Below are 26,919 nucleotides of genomic sequence, written 5' to 3' on the forward strand. Positions count from 1 at the left end.
CTCTTAGAATGATGGATAGAGAGAGTATGAAACCCGGTGACGGACCGTAGCTTACACTTATGCAATAACTGTGAAGGGACCGATAAGCTAAACGTCTCCTGATGAGTGAATCACAGTCAACAGCTTTATATGCCCCCAATCCATGACATACGGCAGAGACTTTTATGATTAAGTTCAGGACATTACCGCAAAATCTAGTAATCCTAAACTCTCTAAACTCCCCTTACTCTACCGAATAATGGTTTTCTAAATTTCATCTACTACCAGGAAATGTGCCAGGTGCCTCTGAGTACAGCACCACTGCACACCCTCGTATATGGGAACGGATATATGAAAGATGGCAAGACGATACATGATCTAACTGTGTCTCTTATTCTGTAACTGAGCGTTATAGAATCTCACAGCCATAAGTATCTTAAAATTATTATACTAACCATGTAGCTATTAAAAAGAAAAAAATACTACTTCAATTTAAATTAAAATTCAAACCTGAATTATCCCCGTAACATATTAACATCTAACTTCTTTCACCCCATAATTTTAAATCCTCTGATTGTGATACAAAGAAAATCATGAATCAAGGATGAAAAGAAATTTAACTAACAAGAAACAATTTAAAAGACGGCAATTAATTAATTCTGATCTACAATAACGCATGGCGACTGTACTCCAAAAGCTTGTGATGCAACAACTGCGTTTGCGTTGATGCTAAGTTGGTAGAAAGCTTTATGTGGTGCGTTATTCAGACGCGAAATGACTAGCAGTAGACATTGTCAGAGGACTAGAAATGATACCCTATTGGAAGCTGGCGAAGAATGTTCGAGATAATAAATAAGCATGACAGCTTCTACATCAGTGGCGGCCAGAATTTCACTCTCCTATCTTTGCCTTTCGTGGCTGATCCATCGAGAATTACGGAACCAGTATTTCTTGTTTCTAAAACACTTCAAGGACTTTTCTACAAGTCTGGCTCGCCTAGCACTGCTGGAGTAAACGTTATGGTTGTTAACATCTTGGGTTGTCGGGTGTTCTGCCGGATATCAGCGTCGTACTTGCAAGTACGACGCTGATATCCGGCAGAACACCCGACAACCCAAGATGTCATTAGATCGCCGGGAAAGCCTGAGGAGTTACGTTATGGTTTTTAATGGCATAGAGACGACCTATAGGTTGCTTGCATAATAAAACTTTTCCTTTGCGGTCGAAATTACGATGTCACGAAACTTACTTAATGACTGCTACCATGTGTTCACTAAGAAATTTCCGCGGATTACACAAGCACCGATCGTGTGAAACACAGGAATTTCTTGTTTTAAGCATGCTCGCCTAGCAAAAAAGATACTTGCTTAGAGAATATCTGAACATATGTATGTGGTTAGAATGAATTTCCAGCAAACGTAAACTAATAAAGTCGGTTTTCATTAAGATATATCGTTAGAAGCAAATACTGCCCGAAATTCCTAAAGGATGTGTAACACGATCGTCAGCACTCATGATGTACAGGAGGGCGTGTTGAAAAGTAATGCCTCCGAATTTTTTATTCCGTTCCCAATATCGTTCGAGATATTACATGTCATGCATATTACTCGATAGACTTTCCCGCTTCGCCGACACAAGTTACAACCGTCTGACGCTAGAGGGCTCTGAATTGTAGGGTGTAACATGGCGGTTTGTAACGTAATTAGGTCAGTCCGTGAGAAACAGCGTGCTACAATCGAATTTATAACCAGAGGAAACTTCGTCCACACGTAGACCACTGTTTCCTTCGGAATTAGAATGCCATACCACACACGAGTCTGCGATAGGTGCAAAACATCCGACGTTTTGGGTTCACTGTCATCCGTCATCCTTCATACATTTCCGCCGGCCGATGTGGCCGAGCGGTTCTAGGCGCTTCAGTCCGGAACCGCGCTGCTGCTACGGTCGCAGGTTCGAATGCTGCCTCGGGCATGGATGTGTGTGCTGTCCTTAGGTTAGTTAGGTTTAAGTAGTTCTAAGTCTAGGGGACTGATGACCTTAGATGTTAAATCCCATACTGCTCAGAGCCATTTGAACCATTTTTTTTTTCATACATTTCCAACTCGGCCTCATCCGATTTTCATCTGTTTCCAGAACTTAAACAACACCCTTCATCTGCATCTACGTGATTACTCTGCTATTCACAATAAAGTGCCTGGAAGAGGGTTCAAGTAACCACCTTCAAGCTGTCTCTCTACCGTTCCACTCTCGCACGGCACGAGGGAACAACGAGCACTTAAATTTTTCTGTGCGAGCCCTGATTTCCCTTATTTTCTGGTGACGATCATTTCTCCCTATATAGGTGGGTGTCAACAGAATGTTTTCGCAATCGGAGGAGAAAACTGGAGATTGAAATTTCATGAGTAGATCCCGTCGCAACGATAAAAGCCTTTGTTTTAATGATTGCCACTCCAATTCACGTATCATGTCTATGATACTATCTCCACTATTTCGCGATAATACAAAACGAGCTGCCCTTCTTTGTACTTTTTCAATGTCATTCGTCACTCCCGCCTGATGCGGATCCCACACCGCACAGCAATACTCCAGAATAGAGCGGACAAGCATGGTGTAAGCAGTCTCTCTAGTAGACCTGTTGCACCTCCTAAGTGTTCTGCCAGTGAATCGCAGTCTTTGGTTTGCTGTACCCACAACATTATCTATGTGATCGTTCCAGTTTAGGTTATTCGTAATTGTAATCCCTAAGTATTTAGTTGAATTTACAGCCTTCAGATTTGTGTGACTTATCACGTAATCGAAATTCGGCTGATGTCTTTTAGTACTCATGTGAATCACTTCACACTTTTCCTTGTTCAGGGTCAATTGACACTTTTCGCACCATACAGCTATCTTATCTAAATCATTTTGCAAGTCGTTTTGATCATCTGATGACTTTACAAGACGGTAAATGATAGCATCATCTGCAAAGAATCTAAGACGGCTACTCAGTTCTTCATTTTGATGATGATGAAGCGGTGCAAGCAGAGTTAAGGTTGTTGATCCGTGAACAAATTCAAGCTTTCTACAGTGCCGCTATCAAGAAACTAGTCTCTAGTTGGGAGAAATATGTGCGTCGTCAGGGTGACTATGTTGAGAAATAAATATGTCGGCATGAGAGATAAAGACGTACAATGTTAAAAAAGTTTGTTTTATTTCACTGATTTAAGAGTTTTCACATAGAAAATTAGGAAGCATTACTTCTCAGCGTTCGTACAAACGACGCGGTAGGGAAGGTTTTTTGTTCTCTGGAACCCTTTGTAGATGATAATCAGATTCAGAGAAACTTGAAAATATCGGGCGCTTGGTGAAAATCGTATCGGCCGAGCCTCAAGCCTAGACTGATACGTGTATAAAGACCTCTGTCATGATTTATTCCAATATTGAGCTAATCACAGGAACCGCTTGTAGGGATTTTGATATGGTTGTCACTAAAAGACAGACTGATTTTCGAGGAGGGTTTGTGTGAAACAGTTTATGAATATTTCGTGCAAATTGTCTGGATTATGATGAATTATAGCTCCACGCTGAGGTGAAAACCATACATTTGTCGTCTAGTGGTCAATGGCAGAAGTTTCGAAATCTTTGAGAGCACAGGACGTTGGAGTAAGGCCGCCAAGCTGTAACACCAGACCAACAGAAGCTACCGCCACCGGGAGGCCAGTGCGAGCTACTGCTAACTTGTTAAAAGACCTGTGATGCAGGGCATACCAGGTACTAAGCTCATAAGTACAGAACTTTTATAGTTTTTTAATCTTTATTGGGTGTAAACGTTTATATAGCGAAAGTTCACACAGAAAATGTACCTCTCAATAGTCTGAATCACGAGGAAGATTTGTGGTAAGAAAACTAAGCAATGGTTTACCCGACTGCAGCATCATGATGGCGCTAGATACTCCTACCTGGAGGCTGGAACAAGCTCAAGCCAAACTGTTGCTGCAGTCAGGCAACCTGACAGCACGGTACCTCAAAGCTCTCATCAGTGCCGCAGGCTGTTACTCCAAATGCGACTTACATTTAGAGTAGGTAAATTCGAACCTCCTGAGAACTTTACTGCTGAGTCTCGCTTAAATTATTTAACTGACAGAGAGCTGGCAAAATGTCATTGGACACCTTCTAACATCATGTCGGACCTCCTTTTGCTCGGGGTAATTTAATAGTTCGATGTGACACGTACTCAACAAGTCGTTGGAACTTTCCTGCAGTATTACTGAGCCATGTTGCCCCTACAGCCATCCCTAACTGCGAAACTGTTGTCGGTGCAGGATTTTGTACCCGAACTAACCTCTCATTATATCCCATAAATATACGACGAGATCCATGTCGGGTGATCTGGGTGGCCAAATCATTCTCTCAAATGTCCAGAATGTTCTTAAAACCAACCACGAACAATCGTGGCCTGGTGACTTGCAGCATTGTCATCCATAAAAATTCCGTCGTTGTTTCGGAACATGAATTCCGTGAACGGCTGCAGATGGTCCACAAGTAACCGAAAATAACCATTTCCAGTCAATTATTGGTTCAGTTGGATCAGAGGACCTAGTCCATTCCATGTAAACACAGCCCACACCATTACGGAGCCACCACCAGCTTGTACAATGCCTTGTTGACAATTTGGGTCCATGGCTTCGTGGAGTCTGCGCCACACTCGAACCCTACCATCAGCTCCTATCAAGGGAAATCGGTACTCATCCGACCAGGCCACACTTTCCCAGTCGTCTAGGGTCCAAACGATATTGTCATGAGCCCAGGAGACGCGCTGCAGGCGATGTCCTGCTGCTGCCGTAGCCCATTAACGCCAAATTTCACCGCACTGTACTAACGGATACATTCGTCGTACGTTCCACATCGATACCTGTGGTTATTTCATGCAGTATTGCTTGTCTGTTAGCACTGACAATCGCCGCTGCTCTCTGTCGTTAAGTGAAGGCTGTCGGCCACTGCTTTGTCCATGGTGAGAGGTGAGGCCTGAAATTTGGAATCTCGGCACACTCGACACTGTGCATCTCGTAATACTCAATTCCCTAATGATTTTAGTAATGGAACGACCCGTACATCTAGCTGCAACTACCATTCCGCCTTCAAAGTCCGTTAATTCTTGTCGTGCGGCCATAACCACGTCAGACACCTTTTCACATGAGTCAACTGAGTATAGATGACAGACCCTCCATACGCTGCCCTTTTTACGCCTTGCGTACGCGATAGTACCGCCATCTGTACATGTGTTTATAGCTATCTCATGACTATTGTCATGCCACTGTATTCCTTAAGAATATGAAAGTGATGATAACAGATACTTAACATTGTTGTCCGAGTTTTAGTGCTAGCCGTGTGAAGCCGTGACAGATTGCTAGTATTTTATAAAAAAACTGCTAAAAGAGAAAAACAGGACACCGCTTGACTATGTATCAGTGCCGGGAATCAAGTGTCTAGAAATGTGTAGTAATTTGAAATTTACATGACTACTTAAATAGAACCGTGTAAAGAACATATGTCAGATGTATTAGTATAAAATGCCTAGAGACATGTAAGACACCTACGAATCAGGGCATATATAAATCATAATTTTTCAGCTTCAGCCACTACAGATTTGGAATACAGTTGCAGATCAACAAATGTCATACAACATAATTTAACTCTTCTGAACAGTTCTTGGTTACTGTTGGTCTGTCAGAGTACCTTACCAGTTAAGTTAACGGCTCGTTTCATCCCTAGTTTACTTAAGCATTGCAGGAGAGTTGCAGAAATGTTATCGAATTCTAATTCGGAAGACGCTAGAAGAAAGCTGCTCTGGTTCACGGTGTGCATCTCAATAGTTGGGGAATCCATGTTCCTATACCTGTCAAGAACCATATTAATTCCTCATTTCTCATCTCGTGTAACGACAGTGGGCGTAAAATTAGGCCATTTACGGAGGATTAGTGGAAAGTGTTTCTTCTTGTGAGTCGTTTAGGAGTGAAACAGAAAGCAGACATATATGTTATTATCAGATTACCATCAGTGTGAGTTTAGGAATAATTTTGATAATGATACGCCACCTTCGATAGCAAAATTTAACTTTCCTCTCTCACATCAACCACAACTTCGCTTTTAAGGACTCGTTGACTTTTAATTGCGGTACATCCACTTCAGTTAAGCACATAGTGGTAAGTAAATGACATAGTTGTCAATAATACATTGAAAAAAAAACGAAATGCATAATTATTAATGCTTACTTGCATTTTACGATGAAATATTCGTGTTCTAAACCAGTGAAAAGCTTCCTCATTTGCATTTATACTTCAAATAATGTAACAGCTTATGACCGGTCTGCAGTGTTCAAATGACACAATACGTGACAGATGAAATAAAATTAATCTGGGAAGTTGCAGATAGAGATTATTCTTAAATTCTTGGATGCACTGTGCATGATACCGTGCGTAAATGAAGGTAATCATTAACAAAATCTTATTTATTACATTTATCTCTATCGTGATAATTTTTCGCGTAAACTAACAACTATATCGTTAGCTGAGTGCTAGATGATAAACTGAGGCATATACAACGAAAAAATGCCACTGTATTCCTTAAGAATAGATTTCTAGCCTCTAAATGTGTTTGAATAAAGAGGAAGAATAGAATATTTTGACTGCTGCGGCGTATTATTTACAAAACTCTTCCTGTCCTGTAAGTTCCTGTCGCGGACTGTCACTGACTAAATGTCCGTCAATAACGCACCAATGTAAGTTTGCCCTCTAGCGGCTGTCGCAAACCATGCTAATTACTATAGACAAACGAAAGCTATTCTCTAATTTCTGAATAGTTTATATGTTACATAAACTGCAGCAGAACATATCACTGACCTGTTTCAAAACATACATTATAAACGATTTATACGAGATAATATGAAAATTATATATTATTTTTCATTTTGTTACAACGAGTAACCTCCGTTACAAACGGTACAGTGGTTTGCAGACTAGACATGGACTGCAGATAAAACATATCCGCCCTGCTACATTAGAGCAGTTCGTACTAGTTTAGAGATAATGCCCTTTCCAGGCATGTTAAATCATATCGTTCCATTACATTCATTTCATGAAACTTCCTGGCAGATTAAAACTGTGTGCCGGACCGAGACTCGAACTCGGGACCTTTGCCTTTCGCGGACAAGTGCTCAACCAACTGAGCTACCCAAGCACAACTCACGCCCCGTCCTCACTGCTTTACTTCTGCTAGTACCTTGTCTCCTACCTTCCAAACTTTACAGTAGGTCTCCTGCGAGGACGGGGCGTGAGTCGTGCTTGGGTAGCTCAGTTGGTAGAGCACTTGCCCGCGAAAGGCAAAGGTCCCGAGTTCGAGTCTCGGTCCAGCACACAGTTTTAATCTGCCAGGAAGTTTCATATCAGCGCACACTCCGCTGCAGAGTGAAAATCTCATTCTGGAAACATTCATTTCATATTTGTAGATGCAAGTCGTGTGACAAAACTCTGTTTCCAGTGTTACTTAGTAGCTCTTATTGTGTTGTTATACAAACTGAAGGTCTCAACTCTTACGACATACCGGTCAAGAAAACCTTTACACTTTTAGTCATCAGTACCATACTGGCCTAATTGCGAGAGTTGCGTATGAACTAGTGGAGCTCAAATTCTCTTCCTGAGATTCCAGTAGTTTTCGTGGTCTCCCTAAATCACTCAAGCTGAATGGCGGAACGGTACCTGCTGCTTTCTTGTTAGTCGGAGGTATTTCACCAACGATGTTACTATCTTTGCTAACGAGTCGATAAACACTAACATTTCTGCAGTGTTGTCTTAAAAATACAGCAGATCTGCAATTGAGCGGGAGTAAGCTTGTGTGCGTAGAGGGCGCACTTTAGTGACCCCAACTTAAAGGGTAACTTGTGTCCCACATTCTCCGGAGCAGTCGACTCTTTCAGCACTGGTCTGGTTGGCACTTCGCCCGCTGTAGAGGAGAGTATCTGCCCGGCAGAAAATTAAACTGCTGGCATTAGCATTCCGATGGCGAACAAGATCTCCTACTGTGCGCATCGCACAAATTGTTCTCTCGACCTTGAGACGTTGCCACCAAAAGATTAAGAGACTCGTCTTGAGACGCGCAGGGTGCGATACATGTGATTCAGACAGTGCTAATGACCAGCAGTAGAACTCTGGGGCCATAGTGATGTTCAAGATTACACGAAACTTTTATGCGCTCTTCAGATTTCAATTGCTACTTTCTTCAATCTAAGAACAAAATCAAGATCAATTTTCACAAGCTGCGACATCGTCGCGAAAAAACACAGTGACCCGTATATGTAATAAGTTACCTTTAATTTACGTCTATGGTCACAATCTTTTTTGTTTAACAGATTACCGGTTTCGGTCTTTAATGACCATCATCAGATCTGTTTCATAAAAACAGAGTCGTAATGTACTGTAGCCATAGTGGCATTAAATACCGAAACCGGTAATCTGTTAAACCAAAAAGATTGTGACCATAGACGTAAAATAAAGGAAACTTATTACAAGATCAATTTCTTAGGGAGATGGTGCTTTTGTTGCCCGCTCTTCTTTTCCTTCCCCAGATGCCTGCGCGCGGAGTGGAGCTATAACCCACTGCTCCTCACACCTCTATGAAAGGGATAAAGAAAAATTGTAACAAAAGGTTTGTGGCAGTATGTCTAACGTAGTTCTACTGTCGAGTAAAAATCTTTGCAGAACTAACATTTTTATGTGTTGTGCAATCGCATTGTTTCCACAAAAGCAAATCTCATCTCCACCGCAAGAGCGATTAAGTGAGCAGTGTGTCGTGCGTCCTATACATTGCCATCCTCCCGTTCTGAAATGCAATATTATAAATAATTAAAGCCAATTTATTAGGAATAGTCAAACTACTTCTTTTTATTAATTTCCTTTATGTTTATCGTCCAGACTTAAGTATATACCATATACATATAAACATTATCCATAAGAAATCAGTATCCATACAAGCGAACATTAGACATTATAATTCAGTTATTAGGACACAAGCAACGTATGGATCAAAGTGCCTAACATTGAATAAGAAAGGCGAATTAAGAGAACTAGAAAAAAGAGAGAGTAAAATACTAAGAAAAATTCTAGGTCCTGAGAAAAACAAGGAAAATAGGTGGAGTAAAAGGAGGAATGAAGACTTATACAAAAATACAGAAAAGATCACAGATACAAAGACGAAGAGACGGCTAAAATTCTATGGACATTTAAAAAGAATGGAAGAAACACGGATTACAAAGAAAATTTTTAATTACGTTAGTAAGCTGAAAAAACTGTAGGATGGATAGAAGCAGTAAAGAAAGATGTTACAGAAGAAATAATACGTGACAGGAATCACTTCAGGCTACTGATAGAAAACGTAAACTATGAACAAGATGAGCCAAAACCTCGACCCTAGAGAGTGTGGACAGATGAGCAGAGACGAGTAGTTGACGAGAAAATGAAAAAGTACTGGGAAGAACGGACGAAAAAGAAACACCATAAGCCTTAACTTGTATGCGGTCCATAGCTCGTCAAATTCATAAATGAAAATAAATAAACAATAATAAAAGTATTAACATTTATAACCTGATGACTTTGTATTGATGACAAATTCGGAAGGCGAGCTACAAAAATCAATTTATTTTTTAAACTTAAATAGATATAATTATAATTTGAAACTGCCAATAAATAAAACAGAGAATGGCATTCCTTAGGAAATAGGTGATGATCATATTTTGGAAGAATTTCAGCATATCAGTTACCTACGGAGCTATATTACTTTGGATGAAGGTAATGATGGTGACACTGAATTACGGAGATATCAGAGTAGATATGGCATTATAAGCTAAACATCAAAAAATACACAAAGAGGCACAAAAATTAAGTTATATTAAGTGATGACTGTACCTGTTCTATTGCGTGGCAGTGAGTCCTAGGTTATGAAGAATAGAGATTCTAGCCATGTTCAGCAGGTTGAAATGAAATTTTTAGGGTCTGTCTAAGGTTGCTCTAGGCTGGCCAGAGTTCCTTATGATAACATTAGACAAGAAATGAATATTTTTGCAGTAAGTGACAAAATAGAGCAGCATAAAAAATTGGAAGAAACATCCAGAACGAATGATAGAAACTACGATTCCAAAGATGGTCTTACAACACAAACCAAAACGAAAGAGAGACATAGGACCGCCAGTTATAAGGTAGAGCTGAGGTCAAAAAGGTCGATAGGTCTAATCTGTGAAAGGCAGTAGTAGTAGTAGTAGTAGTAGTAGAAGGCAAAGAAGAAGAAGAAATTCAAATTGCAACCACCCGTGACAACATCTGTAAGTTCTTTGACGAAATCAATGCGTTATCAGTGAATGAACTTTTTCATATTCAGGCGGAGATAACGATTCTTTACAGTAGGCCTTCTCCTTCGAGGTAGTAACGAAAAACGAAGTCGAGAAACAGTCGTCTATTGACTTTTGCGGTTCTTAGAAAGGATTTTTCGAACAAAGTGGTCATAACACCTGTGGTACCATAACTCATTAATTTATAGATCTCGTGTACAACACCCAGAGAAATCTACGGGAAGTCGCCCGAAACAACGGTTGCCACTTCTGCTAACATGATAAAACACTACTATCACACACCACCTTCTCCCACCACATTTGCGTAAAATGAAGATTAATCTTTCGCGAAGAATGTCAACTGCTTCGAGAACTTTTTGCCACGAAAAACAGTGTTACAGAAAAATTCAGCTGCAGTTTGTTACAGTGCTCGTTCTGAATGGCAAATGAGAAGATATGTGCCTTTCTCGCCATCGCAGCTCTAAGCACACTGACCTACTGCATAAGTCAAAGTAGCTATGTGAAAATTTTAGTAGTCTATTGGCTACTTCAAATTAAGTGCAGAGCAGTCTTTCTATTGCCGCTTTACCACGATTTAAAAGCTGTGTTTGCTATACGGTTTTTAACGATTCATTGGTATAACGGGCTTACTTAGTAATCGTTGTACTCTTGTCTCGGTTGCCAAACATTTTTCTTTATTTTTATATGCCGCGCTTCAGGCTACCTCATCATCAGATCTTTAACATCAATACACAGCATCTTATCACTCGTAAACATCCCATTTCAACATCAGTGCCGAAACTCTTTCTTACTTAATATGCTATAACATACATAGCATCAAAGAGTCTATATGAACACAGTGGTGAATAAACCAGCACGAATAACCTATTTATTTCAGCGCTGTTGATAATATACAGTCAGCAGTATGCTGGTAGCAGTTCAGTAATCTTGGAGCTGACTAACTCCTTATCATTAACGTTGACGCCTCTTCTGCCTTCTGTGTATCTTGTAGGCCAGTTTTCTTGCGACTTTGAAGTATATATAATTATGAAATCATATAGAGATGTAACCTTTATCTTACTTTTGTGTTCATTCTTTAAGAATTTTAGTACACCTGCTTTCGAAAAATTGATTGGACCTTTGCGGCTGGACACTGTTTCATCTGGCCTATGAACTGTGTCTATGAATGGCGTTTTCTTCTAGTCATTGGAAAGGCATAAACCGACATGGTCACCGCAATAATAGTTTATATTAGTATATTAGTACCAGAGAGGTATCTCAGTGTATTCGGTCAGGAGATAGCCATCCCCTGTAAAAAAAAAAAAAAATAAAATAAAAAAAAAGTACAATTCTCATCCACAGAATGTGAAAGAAATCATGGAACGTCAGCACAGAGCCACTGATGAAAAGTAATGAAGAAACAGGACGAAAGAAAACTTGTTAGCGTCGCTTAAAAAAAAAAAAAGTACAATTCTCATCCACAGAATGTGAAAGAAATCATGGAACGTCAGCACAGAGCCACTGATGAAAAGTAATGAAGAAACAGGACGAAAGAAAACTTGTTAGCGTCGCTTTCCTCTGTGGGTTCGAATCCTGGTACCTACTCAGATTTTCTTTTGATGTAGGTGGTCTGGTACGGGGTCCACTCAGCTCGTGTGAGGCCAAGTGACAAACTACTATAGTAAAGAAACAGTGCATCATCAGGATTCGTCTGCCGGCAATAAGCGGCTGGAGGGATTGGCGACTTGCTGATGACAGGTCTCAGGATCGCAGGTCGCTCCTCGTACTGCCTTTGAGGCAGCTGGTGTTTATTTCACTTAGACAAATTTATCATTGGATAGTTTTTTTTATTTCTCTCTGTAGTTTCCCATTGAAAAAACTGAATCGTTAGCAAGGTTGTATATTGTTGTTTGTAAGCTACGGAGACAGTACAAGGTTTTACGGACAATTGATAATTAGTGCTACACTGGGACCCGATCGCTTATTTCCGGTTTTTAATCAGCAGTCGTCTTAATTGACAGGCTACCTCAGTAAGAACCAAGCGTGACTAAATGTTTCATCGCCATTGATATCCGAAAACACCAGTTCTGTGAACACATGCAAAATGTTTGCTGTTTGAGAAGTGTTCAAAAATACGCTTTAATGACAGAAGCGTTTCCAAAATAATTTTATCCAGTTCCCATTATTTTCTGTATGTTGATGTACAGAGGCACCGCCACAGGTTGCGTAGTGAGTGATTTACTTCGATCATACTCTTTCTTCGGACGTGAGCTTCCTCATCTGTACTGTCTGATCAGAAATACCCAGAGGCCACTATATGATGTGGTCGTGCGGTAGCGTTCTCGCTTCCCACGCCCGGGTTCCCGGGTTCGATTCCCGGCGGGGTCAGGGATTTTCTCTGCCTCGTGATGGCTGGGTGTTGTGTGCTGTCCTTAGGTTAGTTAGGTTTAATTAGTTCTAAGTTCTAGGCGACTGATGACCTCAGCAGTTGAGTCGCATAGTGCTCAGAGCCATTTGAACTATATGATGTGGGATAGACCACTATCAGTCGAGAGAGGCGGACCTCTCAATAAAATGAGGCGGGAAGTCAGTAGAGAAGCACTAACAGACAAATGGGAATGTCAGGAGAGCTCAGAGACTTCAAACGTGGACTTGTCATTGTATGTCACCTGAATAACAAATCCATCAGGGACGTTTCTACCTTTGTAAAGCGCACCACATCAACTGTTGAAAATGTGAAGAAACAACCAAATGTAACGAGACCAGGCAGACCTCATTTATGGACGGGCGAGGACGGTCGATCGCTGTGGAATGCGGGTGTAAACAATCGCGTGAGAGCAGCCGAAGAAATCACTCTTGAGTTCCAGTACTACCAGCAGGTCAGTTAGCACGGTGTGCGCAGGGAGCTAAAGAGAATGACGTGCATTGGTCAAGCAGCTCATTACCAACCAAACATATTTGTAGCCAATGTTAAGCGGTGGTATGAAGTGTAACGCCGTTGGAGAGCGGATGACTGGAAACGAATGTTTTGGAGTGACGAATCACGCTATACCCTTTCGAAATTCTATGGAAGAGTTTAGGTTTGGCAGATGCCTTAAGAAAATTACTGCCATCGTATGGAGTGCCAACAGTGACATATTATGGAGGTGGTGTTACAGTGTGGGGGTGCTCTTCGTTATTTGGGTATGGTCCCCTTCTTGTGCTTAATAAAACGATAAATGAAGCATGTGAACACATTTTACAAAAAAAATTGTTCATATGGCTCTGAGCACTATGGGACTTAACATCTGAGGTCATCAGTCCCCTAGAACTACTTAAACCTAACTAACCTAAGGACATGACACACATCCACGTCCTAGGCAGGATTCGAACTTGCGACCGTAGCAGTCGCGCGGTTCCGGACTGAAGCGCCTAGAACCGCTCGGCCACTAGCGGCCGGCCACAGTTTACAGAATTGTGCACTGTGTACTATGGTAGAACAGATGAAGACGACTGTGTCACCAAGCCAATGCACCCCGTCATAAAGCAGCATCTGCGAGGTAGTGGTTTGTGAACAATAACATTTCCAAACTGGACTGGCCTGCTCATAGTTCCAGTCTGAAGACATTGTAACAGGTTTCGGATTAGTCGAATTCAGATCCCAAGGTCCAACGAAACTATCTTAAAGATGATTTTACTGCTGTTCCTCCAGAGACATTCAGACACTTCATTGAGAGTGTACTCAGCAGAGTTCAAGCCATCATGAAGGCGGACGATGGACATAACCACATGTTAATGACCACTAATGGGTCTCCGATACTTTTAATCAGTGTATCTGTAGCCTTATCTGACGATATTCGTGTCTGGAGACCTAAATCAGCTGAAATAAAAGAAGTAATATGCGGATTATGGCTGTCGCCGCGTCTCATCCAGGCTTTGCCTGCATTTGTTAAGTTCTCCTCATACATAAACTTGTGAATTTGTAATGAGATGTGAGGCAACCAGATGCATCAGTTTCTTGCAGAACCTCGCTTTGAGACAAATGATTAAACAAAATTAGAAGAGGCTGTGGAATGCCCGAGTGTTCTAAATGTTACCCAACAATTTAATGTACAGTGTAAAGAACTCAAGCCGAGGTTGAGAACACCAAACAAAATTTTGAACTGATAAGCTATTCTAATAGTTAAACATTGTATGGTCGGTGAATAGTTCTCTCGCACAATTTTCTACTTTTCCATTTGACTCTTTTATGGTCAACGAAGCAGACAGAATAAAATGACGTGGCTTCGTGGAAAACAGACTGGTCGCCTTCTCCTTAGTGAATTTACTTGACTGTGTTTCGCTGAATATCTCCGTTGCTGAAATGGTCTCCATACGTTACTTTACGGTTGGGACCGCACTTACCTGTGGTTGCACTGCTGGCAGGCGAAGCACTCGAGGTGGTAGACGTTGTTTCGCGCGCGCATCACCATCTCGAAGGCGGGGATCACCTTGGAGCACGCCGCACAGTGACCCGTGTTCCCGAAAAGCCTACAAGCACACAGAGCATCTTCTACACTAATTTTCAAATGGACACTGGGAAATACAATAGCACGAGATTAAACTTAATAAAAACACAGTGTTCCACACAGTACTGAATTCTAGTCTTCGGTGCTACAGCCGCTCTAGTGCTTGACTCGTACGTCATCATATTTATGTCTGAGCCATATTGTCATAGAAATAAACCGGAAATAACTTCAATCTTTCGACCAATGCTTATGGAGCATGGACTGCATGGGAATTGTTCGTAAAGGTACTGGTCAACCAGTTCTGACCACCCAAATACAAACAGCTGGAACCTCCACTGTTAGACTACTACTTATCATGTATTGGCTGAACAGAACTGTACTTCATGATGAGTCAGATTCCGAATTACTCTTCCTAGAGGGAGCTGTAGAAGGTGAAATGTGCAGAGGAAGGCAGAGATTGGAATACATCCAGCAAATAACTGATAACGTAGGCTGAGAGTGCTACCCTCAGATTAAAAGACTAGCACAGGAGGGAAAGATTTTCGTAAGGAGATATCCCGTGACGAAGGAGAGATTTAAAGTTTGAAAGGGTTTATGCGTAGCGTCTGTCTGAGGTCGGGCGTGGGAACCAGCCCCATATTCACCAACTCTGATGTTCGAAACAGCCTAAAATCCACATCCAGGATGGCCCTCGTCGTTAATCCGCCGGGCTGGCGTATCTCCTCGTGTCACGAAAGTGGGCGCTTTAAGTCGCTCGGCTATCCGGAAGGATCAACAACAGATCTTGAATAATGCTGCAGACATCTTTGAGTGTCGCTGGTTTGACTGTACATGTTATTAAAGGAAAAGTGTTGGCAATACATGACCCTAAGATGAATATAAATTTCCTATGTACTGTATACAGGGTGTATCAAAAATGATGGCGCAAACTTACACGGCTGAAAGTACACGATAATAAAAGCACACATGTAAAGTAAACATGGGCTCTAAAACGTATACCTTAAGAGCTATGAGATATTATTGATTTTCAATATTGTCAAACAAATCTCTTCTACTGCAAGCTCTTTGCCTTCCATGTTATGGCAACTGTTTGTATGGATCAAAATAAGAAAAAAATGTCCATGGATCAAAACAAGAAAAAAATGTCCAGAAAACAATTGCTCAAAAAGGCATACCCTAAAAGTTATGAGTACTTGTTCCTTAGAAGAGTTGTGTTCCAAAGTATCGAAGATGAAAAGTTGCTCATAGCTGTTAAGGTATGCATTTTAGAGCACATGTTTACTGGACATTTTTTCTTGTCTTGGTCCATACTATCACTTCCCAAAATAAAGAAAGCAAATAGCTTGCAGTAGAAGAAATTTGTTAACAGTATTGAAAATCAAGAATATCTCATAGCTCTTAAGGTATGCGTTTTAGAGCCCATGTTTACTGGGACGTTTGTGCTTCTATTATCATACACTTTCAGCCGTGTAAGTTTGCGACAGCCTTTTTCATACATCCTGTATATATCAGTTACATTGTACGATAAGGCTGAAGGCCTCGAATTCAATAATGTTAACATGAAATGAGCAGCATTTAATTGCAGTCTGAATCAATTTCTTCCTTTTTTTCTTAAATACCCATTAGCGCTAACTAAAGTACTCATTTTAAATAACAGCCTGGTAGAAATGATGTCATTTTTTGGAGAATATAAATTCCTGATCGGTGATATATATAATGATGCTGAGTTCGCAAATGCTTCCTACAGTCAGCATCTCATTGTCCATAACACATAAGATTCGAAGAAACAATTTCCACTTAAACAGAACTCATCGAAAAACACAGAAAAACTGTTATTATTGCATTTCACATGTGCTCGAAGTCGGAAAAATGGACAGACCAGTCCATTTGCCGAATATCGTCTCGTTATGAGAGCTCTCTCACCTGCATTTTTCGATGCAGTCGTGAATTGTTATCCTCAAATCACTGAAAAGACACAAATTGGAAAGGAGTACGGTGTCACTATAGCATTCACCAGTTAGAAAACCTGTTCAAAGAGTTGGAGGTCATTACGCCCATGTGTCTTTATTCCTCTCTACACTGTAGCAGTCAGACCTCCAAAACGATCTTGTTCGACAATGTTCCTGGGTTCCTTAAGTGTTCCTACATCTCACCATATCAAGGTACATCCAAAGTCATCCGAGAAGAGTGCGCAACCCCGCTCCCCGTTCCTGCACTTCGTACTGGATGTTGAGCAAAGAGATCACCCCCATAAGTCGCTGTGCCACTACGACGTGTGACAATAAAGTAAAGAGACTGATTTTCTATGCAAGATGTGGCAACCCTGCAGGCTTACGCAGGCACAATATCTTTGACCTAGGTCCACAAGCTGCTTATAGTCCAAGCGGCACATCGATGCAACTGCTCAGTCATGAGTTGTGCTGTAATAAGTTAACAGGTGTCTGTGTCTCTTGTCACGGAAATGGAACTGCATAATATTGCGCAACGGTGTGCCATTTCTTCTTGCGTTAAACTGGGTGAAAACGTGACTACAGCTTACGGTAAGCTTCAGAAGGCTTTTGGAGAGGAGGTTATGTCAAGAGCTCAAGTTTTTCGTTGGCTTAAAATGGTTAGTGAAGGCAGAACGAATGTTGAAGATAAAGATCGCAGTGGATGACCATCAACCTCACGGACGGATGTCAACTTGGCCAAGGTGCGTGACTCGTACGATCTGATCGAAGATTATCCGTGAAAATTATTGCAGAAGAACTGAACATCAATCGAGAAACGGTTCGTCTAGTAATAACTGAAGATCTTGGTATGAGAAAGATTAGTGCAAAAATTGTCCCCAAAAATCTGACAACACAACAGCGAGAAACACGGAAAATGTGGCAGCCGATCTGTTAGAGCAAACGGAAATCAATCCAGAATTGTTGAGCCGTGTTATCACTGGTGATGAAAGTTGGTTTTTTCAGTACGATCCAGAGACAAAACGCCAAAGTTCAGAATGGTGCTAAAATGAATCACCCAGACCAAAAAAACCTCGCATGTCAAAGTCAAAATTGAAATGCATGCTTGTGTGATTATTTGATTCTCATAAAGAGTGGGTGCCTCCTGGACAAACAGTTAACCAATATTACTACAAAGAAATTTTAGAAAGACTTCGTAAAAGAATTCTTTGTGTCTGTGCCAACATTGCTGACAATTGCAATCTGTATCACGATAGTGCGCCATCCCAGTACAGAAATTTTTAACCTCAAAACAAATTTCAGTACTACCACAGCCACCTTATTCACCAGATATCGCTCCGTGCGACTTTTTTCTATTTGCAGGAGTCAAAACGGCGGTCAAGGGACACCATTTTCAAACGACACAAGATGTCCAAAAAGTTGTGACGAGGGTCTTGGAGGAAATTACAGAAGATGAATTCCAGAAATGTTACCATCAGTGGCAAAAGCGCTGGAAAAAGTGTGTGCAATCCGAAGGAAACTACTTTGAAGGAGACAGCACTAAACTTGACGAAAACGGTAAGCAACATTTTTTTTCACATCAGCCTCATTACTTTATTGTCGCACCTCGTATGAAGAGTGAGACACGTGCCTTGCAATCCTTTCAAGTGTGGTTGCAATTGTAGCCATTGTTTATCGTGGGTTCCATCCTATCTGTAGCACAATGTAGCAATCACCTGCTGGAGTAGTTTGTTGGTTCAATTTGCTCTGAGCACTATGCGACTCAACTTCTGAGCTCATCAGTGGCCTAGAACTTAGAACTAATGAAACATAACTAACCCGTGGTCTAGGGCTAGTCCGCCCCCGGTAGCTGAGTATGCCGGCACGGTAGCTCAGCGTGTTCGGTCAGAGGGTTAGTAGCCCTCTGTAATAAAAAAAAACTGAGTTTATGGATCAATGACGAACTTAAACGGATGTCTTACGACGTCCGCCCCGAGCATATGCAACGAGCGTAAACGAACAAAATGAGATTAACCAAAAAAAAAAAAAGGGGGGGTAGCGTCTCTGATTCATAATCAAAACGTCTTCGGTCCCGGGTTCGATCACCGCCACTGCCTAAATTTTGATAATCAGCATTGGCGGCCGAAGACTTCCGGCATAAGAAGTCAGCCTCTTTCTGCCAACGGCCTTGTCAAAGAGGGCGGAGGAGCGGATAGAGGTTCAGGGCACTCACTTGTCCTAGGGGTGGGAAATGACCCCTAAAGGCGGAAGAATCAGCGATCATCAACGACATGAGGATGCAGAAGGCAATGGAAACCACTGCATTAAAGACACGTAACGTGTATTCACAGGACGTTTGGCCTGTAATTGAAGAAGTGTCATGATGATCTCTCCATTGGCAAAAGATTCCGGAATAGTCCCCCATTCGGGTCTCCGGGAGGGGACTGCCAAGGGGGAGGTTACCATGAGAAAAAGATTGAATAATCAACGAAAGGATGACGTTCTACGAGTCGGGGCGTGGAATGTCAGAAGCTTGAACGTGGTAGGGAAACTAGAAAATCTGAAAAGGGAAATGCAAAGGCTCAATCTAGATATAGTAGGGGTCAGTGAACTGAAGTGGAAGGAAGATAAGGATTTCTGGTCAGATGAGTATCGGGTAATATCAACAGCAGCAGAAAATGGTATAACAGGTGTAGGATTCGTTATGAATAGGAAGGTAGGGCAGAGGGTGTGTTACTGTGAACAGTTCAGTGACCGATTTGTTCTAATCAGAATCGACAGCAGACCAACACCGACAACGATATTCAGGTATACATGCCGACGTCGCAAGCTGAAGATGAACAGATAGAGAAAGTGTATGAGTATATTGAAAGGGTAATGCAGTATGTAAAGGGGGACGAAAATCTAATAGTCATGGGCGACTGGAATGCAGTTGTAGGGGAAGGAGTAGAAGAAAAGGTTACAGGAGAATATGGGCTTGGGACAAGGAATGAAAGAGGAGAAAGACTAATTGAGTTCTGTAACAAGTTTCAGCCAGTAATAGCGAATACCCTGTTCAAGAATCACAAGAGGAGGAGGTATACTTGGAAAAGGCCGGGAGATACGGGAAGATTTCAATTAGATTACATCATGGTCAGACAGAGATTCCGAAATCAGATACTGGATTGTAAGGCGTACCCAGGAGCAGATATAGACTCAGATCACAATATAGTAGTGATGAAGAGTAGGCTGAAGTTCAAGACATTAGTCAGGAAGAATCAATACACAAAGAAGTGGGATACGGAAGTACTAAGGAATGACGAGATACGTTTGAAGTTCTCTAACGCTATAGATACAGCAATAAGGAATAGCGCAGTAGGCAGTACAATTGAAGAGGAATGGACATCTTTAAAAAGGGCCATCACAGAAGTTGGGAAGGAAAACATAGGTACAAAGAAGGTATCTGCGGAGAAACCATGGGTAACAGAAGAAATACTTCAGTTGTTCCATAAAAACATGGGAGAACTGCCGGATAACAATAACTTCCTGCCACGATATTTCGGCGCAGAGTCTTCTGGGCATCTTCAGGTGAATGCCACTGTAGTAGTACTGGCGAGTACGCGCTGAGCTCCGCTATTTAAAGCCTTCTGAGGTGACATTGCGCATGCGCCGCTCAGCGCGCGCGTTCATAACGGCTCCGTGCGCTGCGCCTCGCGCCCTCCACTGTGAAAGCCTGGCGTATCGGTGTCAGGTCGATTTCCATCTTTATGCAGATAACTACGTCGACCACGAAGTTTCTCTATAACAGGATTCCAAGCAGAGTTCAGCTGATAACCGCTATCTCGATTGATGAGAGTCTCGTTGTCAGACAATCTTATTTCTACAGATTCATTGATAATCGAGCTCCAAAAGTTCAGTTGACTGATGAAAGGAGGAAGTACAAACATGCTCCGGGAAAATCAGGAATACAGAAATACAAGTCGCTGAGGAATGAAATAAATAGGAAGTGCAGGGAAGCTAAGACGAAATGGCTGCAGGAAAAATGTGAAGACATCGAAAAAGATATGATTGTCGGAAGGACAGACTCAGCATACAGGAAAGTCAAAACAACCTTTGGTGACAGTAAAAGCAACGCTGGTAACATTAAGAGTGCAACGGGAATTCCACTGTTAAATGCAGAGGAGAGAGCAGATAGGTGGAAAGAATACATTGAAAGCCTCTATGAGGGTGGAGATTTGTCTGATGTGATAGAAGAAGAAACAAGAGTCGATTTAGAAGAGATAGGGGATCCAGTATTAGAATCGGAATTTAAAAGAGCTTTGGAGGACTTACGGTCAAATAAGGCAGAAGGGATAGATAACATTCCATCAGAATTTCTAAAATCATTGGGGGAAGTGGCAACAAAACGACTATTCACGTTGGTGTGTAGAATATATGAGTCTGGCGACATACCATCTGACTTTCGGAAAAGCATCATCCACACAATTCCGAAGACGGCAAGAGCTGACAAGTGCGAGAATTATCGCACAATCAGCTTAACAGCTCATGCATCGAAGCTGCTTACAAGAATAATATACAGAAGAACGGAAAAGAAAATTGAGAATGCGCTAGGTGACGATCAGTTTGGCTTTAGGAAAAGTAAAGGGACGAGAGAGGCAATTCTGACGTTACGGCTAATAATGGAAGCAAGGCTAAAGAAAAATCAAGACACTTTCATAGGATTTGTCGACCTGGAAAAAGCGTTCGACAATATAAAATGGCGCAAGCTGTTCGAGATTCTGAAAAAAGTAGGGGTAAGCTATACGGAGAGACAGGTCATATACAATATGTACAACAACCAAGAGGGAATAATAAGAGTGGACAATCAAGAACGAAGTGCTCGTATTAAGAAGAGTGTAAGACAAGGGTGTAGCCTTTCGCCCCTACTCTTCAATCTGTACATCGAGGAAGCAATGATGGAAATAAAAGAAAGGTTCAGGAGTGGAATTAAAATACAAGGTGAAAGGATATCAATGATACGATTCGCTGATGACAATGCTATCCTGAGTGAAAGTGAAGAAGAATTAAATGATCTGCTGAACGGAATGAACAGTCTAATGAGTACAGAGTATGGTTTGAGAGTAAATCGGAGAAAGACGAAAGTAATGAGAAGTAGTAGAAATGAGAACAGCGAGAAACTTAACATCAGGATTGATGGTCACGAAGTCAATGAAGTTAAGGAATTCTGCTACCTAGGCAGTAAAATAACTAATGACGGACGGAGCAAGGAGGACATCAAAAGCAGACTCGCTATGGCAAAAAAGGTACTTCTGGCCAAGAGAAGTCTACTAATATCAAATACCGGCCTTAATTTGAGGAAGAAGTTTCTGAGGATGTACGTCTGGAGTACAGCATTGTATGGTAGTGAAACATGGACTGTGGGAAAACCGGAACAGAAGAGAATCGAAGCATTTGAGATGTGGTGGTATAGACGAATGTTGAAAATTAGGTGGACTGATAAGGTAAGGAATGAGGAGGTTCTTTGCAGAATCGGAGAGGAAAGGAATATGTGGAAAACACTGATAAGGAGAAGGGACAGGATGATAGGACATCTGCTAAGACATGAGGGAATGACTTCCATGGTACTAGAGGGAGCTGGAGAGGGCAAAAACTGTAGAGGAAGACAGAGATTGGAATACGTCAAGCAAATAATTGAGGACGTAGGTTGCAAGTGCTACTCTGAGATGAAGAGGTTAGCCCAGGAAAGGAATTCGTGGTTGGCCGCATCAAACCAGTCAGTAGACTGATGACCAAAAAAAAGAAAAAAAAAACCTAAGGACATAACACACACCCATGCCCGAGGCAGGATTCGAACCTGCGACCGTAGCGGTAGCTCGGTTCCAGACTGTAGCGCCTAGAACCGCACGGCCACTCCGGCCGGCCTGGAGGAGTTGACCGTAGTAAACCACCTCCTCTTTTTCGGGCAGAAGTGCCTGTGGCGCGTACCACACCCCATGCACGTCAACAAGTGCTGTGAGCACTACCAAACCTCTGGGCTACACTCGTCACACTTTGTTCTTCTTCCAGTTTCCTGATGATTCTTCCCGCCCTGTGAACTCATTCAAATGTTATCTCCAGGCCACGCTGTAATGAAGAACACCCACCACAGTGTTCCTTGACTGATCTCTGGTTGACACAAATTGTCTTTTGCTGTCCCTTCAATTACCTGGTAGTGGGGGAGGGGGGGGGGGGGAGGTTCAGGGTCAGTCCCATTTGGCCCTATAGTTATACTGAACTTACGTCAAGTCCAACTTTCTGAGCTCGACTTCCACACTATCATTTATTTCTGTCTACTAATTAATATATTATATTACTTTATCTGCCCCGTCCTCAAGTTTTGAATAACAGACATTGAGATGAAGAAAGTCATGGCGGCCGCTGTGACAGAGCGCTTCTAGACGCTTCAGTCCGGAACCGCGCTGCTGCTACGGTCGCAGGTTCGAATCCTGCCTCGGGCATGGATGTGTGTGTGATGTCCTTAGGTTAGTTAGGTTTAAGTAGCTATAAGTCTAGGGGACTCATGACCTCAGATGTTAAGTCCAATATTGCTCAGAGCCATTTGAACCATTTTCAACGAAAGTCAAAATGGCAGCAATATCGCGTACAAAAGATAGCAAAGGGCAATCCATTGGCGGACCTGCCATTTATACTGAGGTGACTCATGTGAAAAAGTCTCCGACGTGATAGTAGCCGTACTCCGGAAATTAGCAGACTTTGAACGCGGGATGGTAGTTGGAGCTAGTCGTATACGACAATCCACTTCGGAAATTATTAGGGGATGCAATATTTTGAGATCCACAGTCTCAAGAGTGTGCCGAGAATACCAAATTTCAGGCATTACGTCCCCAACGGCCTTCACTTAATGATAGAGAGAGCGACGTTCGTGTAGAGTTTTCAGTGGTAACAGACAAACAACATTGCGCGAGATAACCGCAGAAATCAATGTGGGACGTGCGACGAACGTATCCGTTAGGAGAATGCGGCGAAATTTGGCATTAATGGGCTATGGAAGCAGACAACCGAATCGAGTGCCTTTGCTAAAAGCACGACATCGCCTGCAGCGCCTTTCCTGGGCTCATGGCCATATCGGTTGGATCCTAGACAACTGGTAAACCGAGGCCTCACCAGATAAGTCCCGCTTTCAGTTGGTAAGAACTGATGGTAGGGTTCGAGTGTGGCGAAGATTCCACGAAACCATGTGCCCAGTTTGTCAACAAGGCAATGTGGTGGCGCCATATTGTTGTGAGCTGTGTTTACATGACTTTGACTGGATCTTCCAATCCGAATGAACTGATCACTGACTCGAAATGGTAATGTTCGACCTTCTGGAGACCATCTGCAGCCATTCATGGACTTCATGTTCCCAAACGTGTCACCATGCCACAATCGTTCACGACTGATCTGAAGAAAATTCTGGACACTTCGGGTGGATGATCTGGCCACCCAGGTCGCCCGACATGGATCCCACCGAACATTTATGGAGCATAATCGAGAGATCAGTTCCTGCACAAAATCCTCCACCGGCAACTCTTACGCAATTATGGATGGCTCTAGATACTGTATGTGTCAGTATTTATTTTTCCAAAGACATGTTGAATCCGTGACACGTCGAGTTGCTGCACTACCCTGAACAAATTCAAGTATCCCATGAATTTTCTCACCACACTGTAGTTACGCTGAACTTTCACCAAGTGACGTGCAACATCGTGAGCACTACTGCGAGGCCTCTGGAAACATACCACCACCACTATCATTCATTTTCCTCTTGTAATTAATGAATTATATTAATCTGGTTCGTCCTTAAGTTTTACAGAGCAGTGTGTATAGTAGGCAGACGTTCATCACTAGTTGAACTTCCCTAATAAGGATCGTGCAGGATAAAATCACTTCAATTAACTACTGGAAATACAAGTCTTTGTAGTTTTTTTTAGGCCTGAAGAGAAGAGTTTTTTTGTTTTTTTGTTTTCATAGGGCGTGGAGAAATGCTCGTGCCTTCTTGCATATGGTAGCGGTAGACCCCGGGAATGACGTCGTTCACCACATCATTGTTAAAGTACTGCGAAATACACGTGTGTTGCTGTGTCCGCCAGCAGTGCTGACGCAGGATTAGGCAGAGGAGCGCCACCGGTAGATACACAGTGTCAGATCCCGATACGGCCGCCACTTGGCAGACCGGCCGCGGCCCGGAAAATGCGGGGATCGGGTCGCGATTATTGGGCGCGCAGTGGGAGGGGTCCGGTGGCCATCAATCGGCACTCGGCGCACAAAGGCCTAAACGGCGCATTATCCGCGGCTCGAGGGGGTGCCGGGGGGCGGGGCGCGCGCGTCAGCCGTCACCGGGCCGGCGGCCGGCGCGCGGGGCTTATTGACGCGCGGAGCGACGCGGCGGGGGCGGGGGCGGGGGCGCGGTGCGGCTCGACGCCACGCCAAGCCGGATGCAGATTGATGGAGATGGTTGGCCGCGGCAGGCGGTGCTCGCCGCGCATTGTCCGCCGGCGGCGGACCGGCCGCTGCCGCTGACGCCGACTCTGACGCTGACGGCCGCTGATGGCGCCCTCAGCAGTGCGCTGTCACACAGCGGGGCTCCGGGTCGCCGGGCTGCCCTCTGGCAGTAGCCCCCAAATCACTACTGCCTCTTCTTGGCCGTTTCTGATTCTGTTCTTTGATTACGTGTCCAAGAAACGAGTTTCGCCTACATATTTACAACAAAACCGTTCATTAGGAAGCGTTTCCTGTATAATTTATCTTATACGATTTTTAAGTCGCAGGCGAGGGGCAAAGATCCTCTACGCACGGGTTTCGTCTGTTAGGGATGGCACTGTCTTTGGCTGCATATCTCAATAACATCCGTACGCTAGATTTTGCAGGCGGTAGCTGACTGACCAATTCTGTGTCAGGGTGGTTCAGCTAGCGTGGCCATAGAGACTGGGAGACAAAGGTGTGTTTATTGATTGCAGGCCTTTTTGCATCTAGTGGACGCTGCTTATAAGAATTTGTGGTGAGGACGTTGACTGCTCGCGCCCTTTGAATAATATTGTACTTTTCAGCTTTAATGATGCGACTTCTTTTTAATCATGGCTAACTCTGTTGTTGAGTGCGAAAGATGTATCAGTGTTTCATTAACACACCTGCAAATATAAGTCATCGCTCTCGTTACTATTCCATTTCTGTAGAACTAGCTGACAAGCAGGTGTTGCCCAGGTGCTTATAAATTCCAGTCTCCTCTTAGTCCATTCCCTCCACCGTCTTCTCTCTGTGCGTCTCCTTCTCCTCTTCTCTCTGTCAATCTACTCATCTCCCTCCTGTCCATCTGCTCCTTCCCCCTTTGACATCTCCTTCTGCCCCTTCTATCTCCTCAGTTTCCTCTTCTCCCTGTCCTTCTTCCCTCTCTCTCCGCCCATGTCCTCCTCCCTTCCCCCTATCCATCTCCTCCCCTTTACTTTTTCTGTCCATCCCCTCCTCTCACCTCTCTCCATCTCCTCCTCTTACCTTTCTCTGTCCATTTACACCTTCACCACTACCGGCCGGCCGGAGTGGCCGTGCGTTTCTAGGTGCTACAGTCTGGAACCGCGTGACCGCTACGGTCGCAGGTTCGAATCCTGCCTCGGGCATGGATGTGTGTGATGTCCTTAGGTTAGTTAGGTTTAAGTAGTTCTAAGTTCTAGGGGACTGATGACCACAGCAGTTAAGTCCCATAGTGCTCAGAGCCATTTTTTTTTCACCTCTGCCTATTCATCTCCTCCTCCCTCATATCTCTGCCTGTCTCTTCCTCCCCCTGTTTCTGTCCATCTCCTGCTCTTTCCTTTCTGTGCCCATCTCCTTCTCTTCTGTGTCCATTTCGCCCTCCCTTATCGCTGTCCATCACCTCCTCCACCTCCTCCTCCTCTCTGTGCCTGTCTCTTCCTTCCCCCTTTCTCTCTGTCAATCCTCCTCTCGTCCTCCCTACTGTCTCCACGTTGTCACTCACCCATACGGGAGGCTGGTGATTCTTACACCTACAATATTTATTTCCAGATTTTGTGACTAATACGTGCACTAAATTTGATTGAAATCGTTCCAAGGGTTTAGGATATGCTGTTTACTCATGGGTTTGTTTCCATACTCGCACGTCAAATGTATTTCACACATATTTAACATATTTCGTGAATATTTG

The 26,919-nt window shown here is 43.0% G+C and overlaps 1 protein-coding gene across 1 annotated transcript in view; it reads right to left on the reverse strand.

Moving 5' to 3' along the window:
• The window catches only part of LOC126253330 (LIM domain only protein 3-like), a gene marked incomplete at its 3' end in the record, with an annotated part of 1,158,153 nt that overhangs the window by 300,458 nt on the left and 830,776 nt on the right, over positions 1–26,919 (reverse strand). Inside the window, exon 5 of the mRNA XM_049954595.1 lies at positions 14,717–14,842. Within this exon, the coding sequence (XP_049810552.1) occupies positions 14,717–14,842 (126 nt within the window). The remainder of the gene's footprint in view (positions 1–14,716; positions 14,843–26,919) is intronic.

The sequence above is a fragment of the Schistocerca nitens genome, chromosome 4 (assembly GCF_023898315.1).
Source record: "Schistocerca nitens isolate TAMUIC-IGC-003100 chromosome 4, iqSchNite1.1, whole genome shotgun sequence".
Classification (NCBI taxonomy): domain Eukaryota; kingdom Metazoa; phylum Arthropoda; class Insecta; order Orthoptera; family Acrididae; genus Schistocerca; species Schistocerca nitens.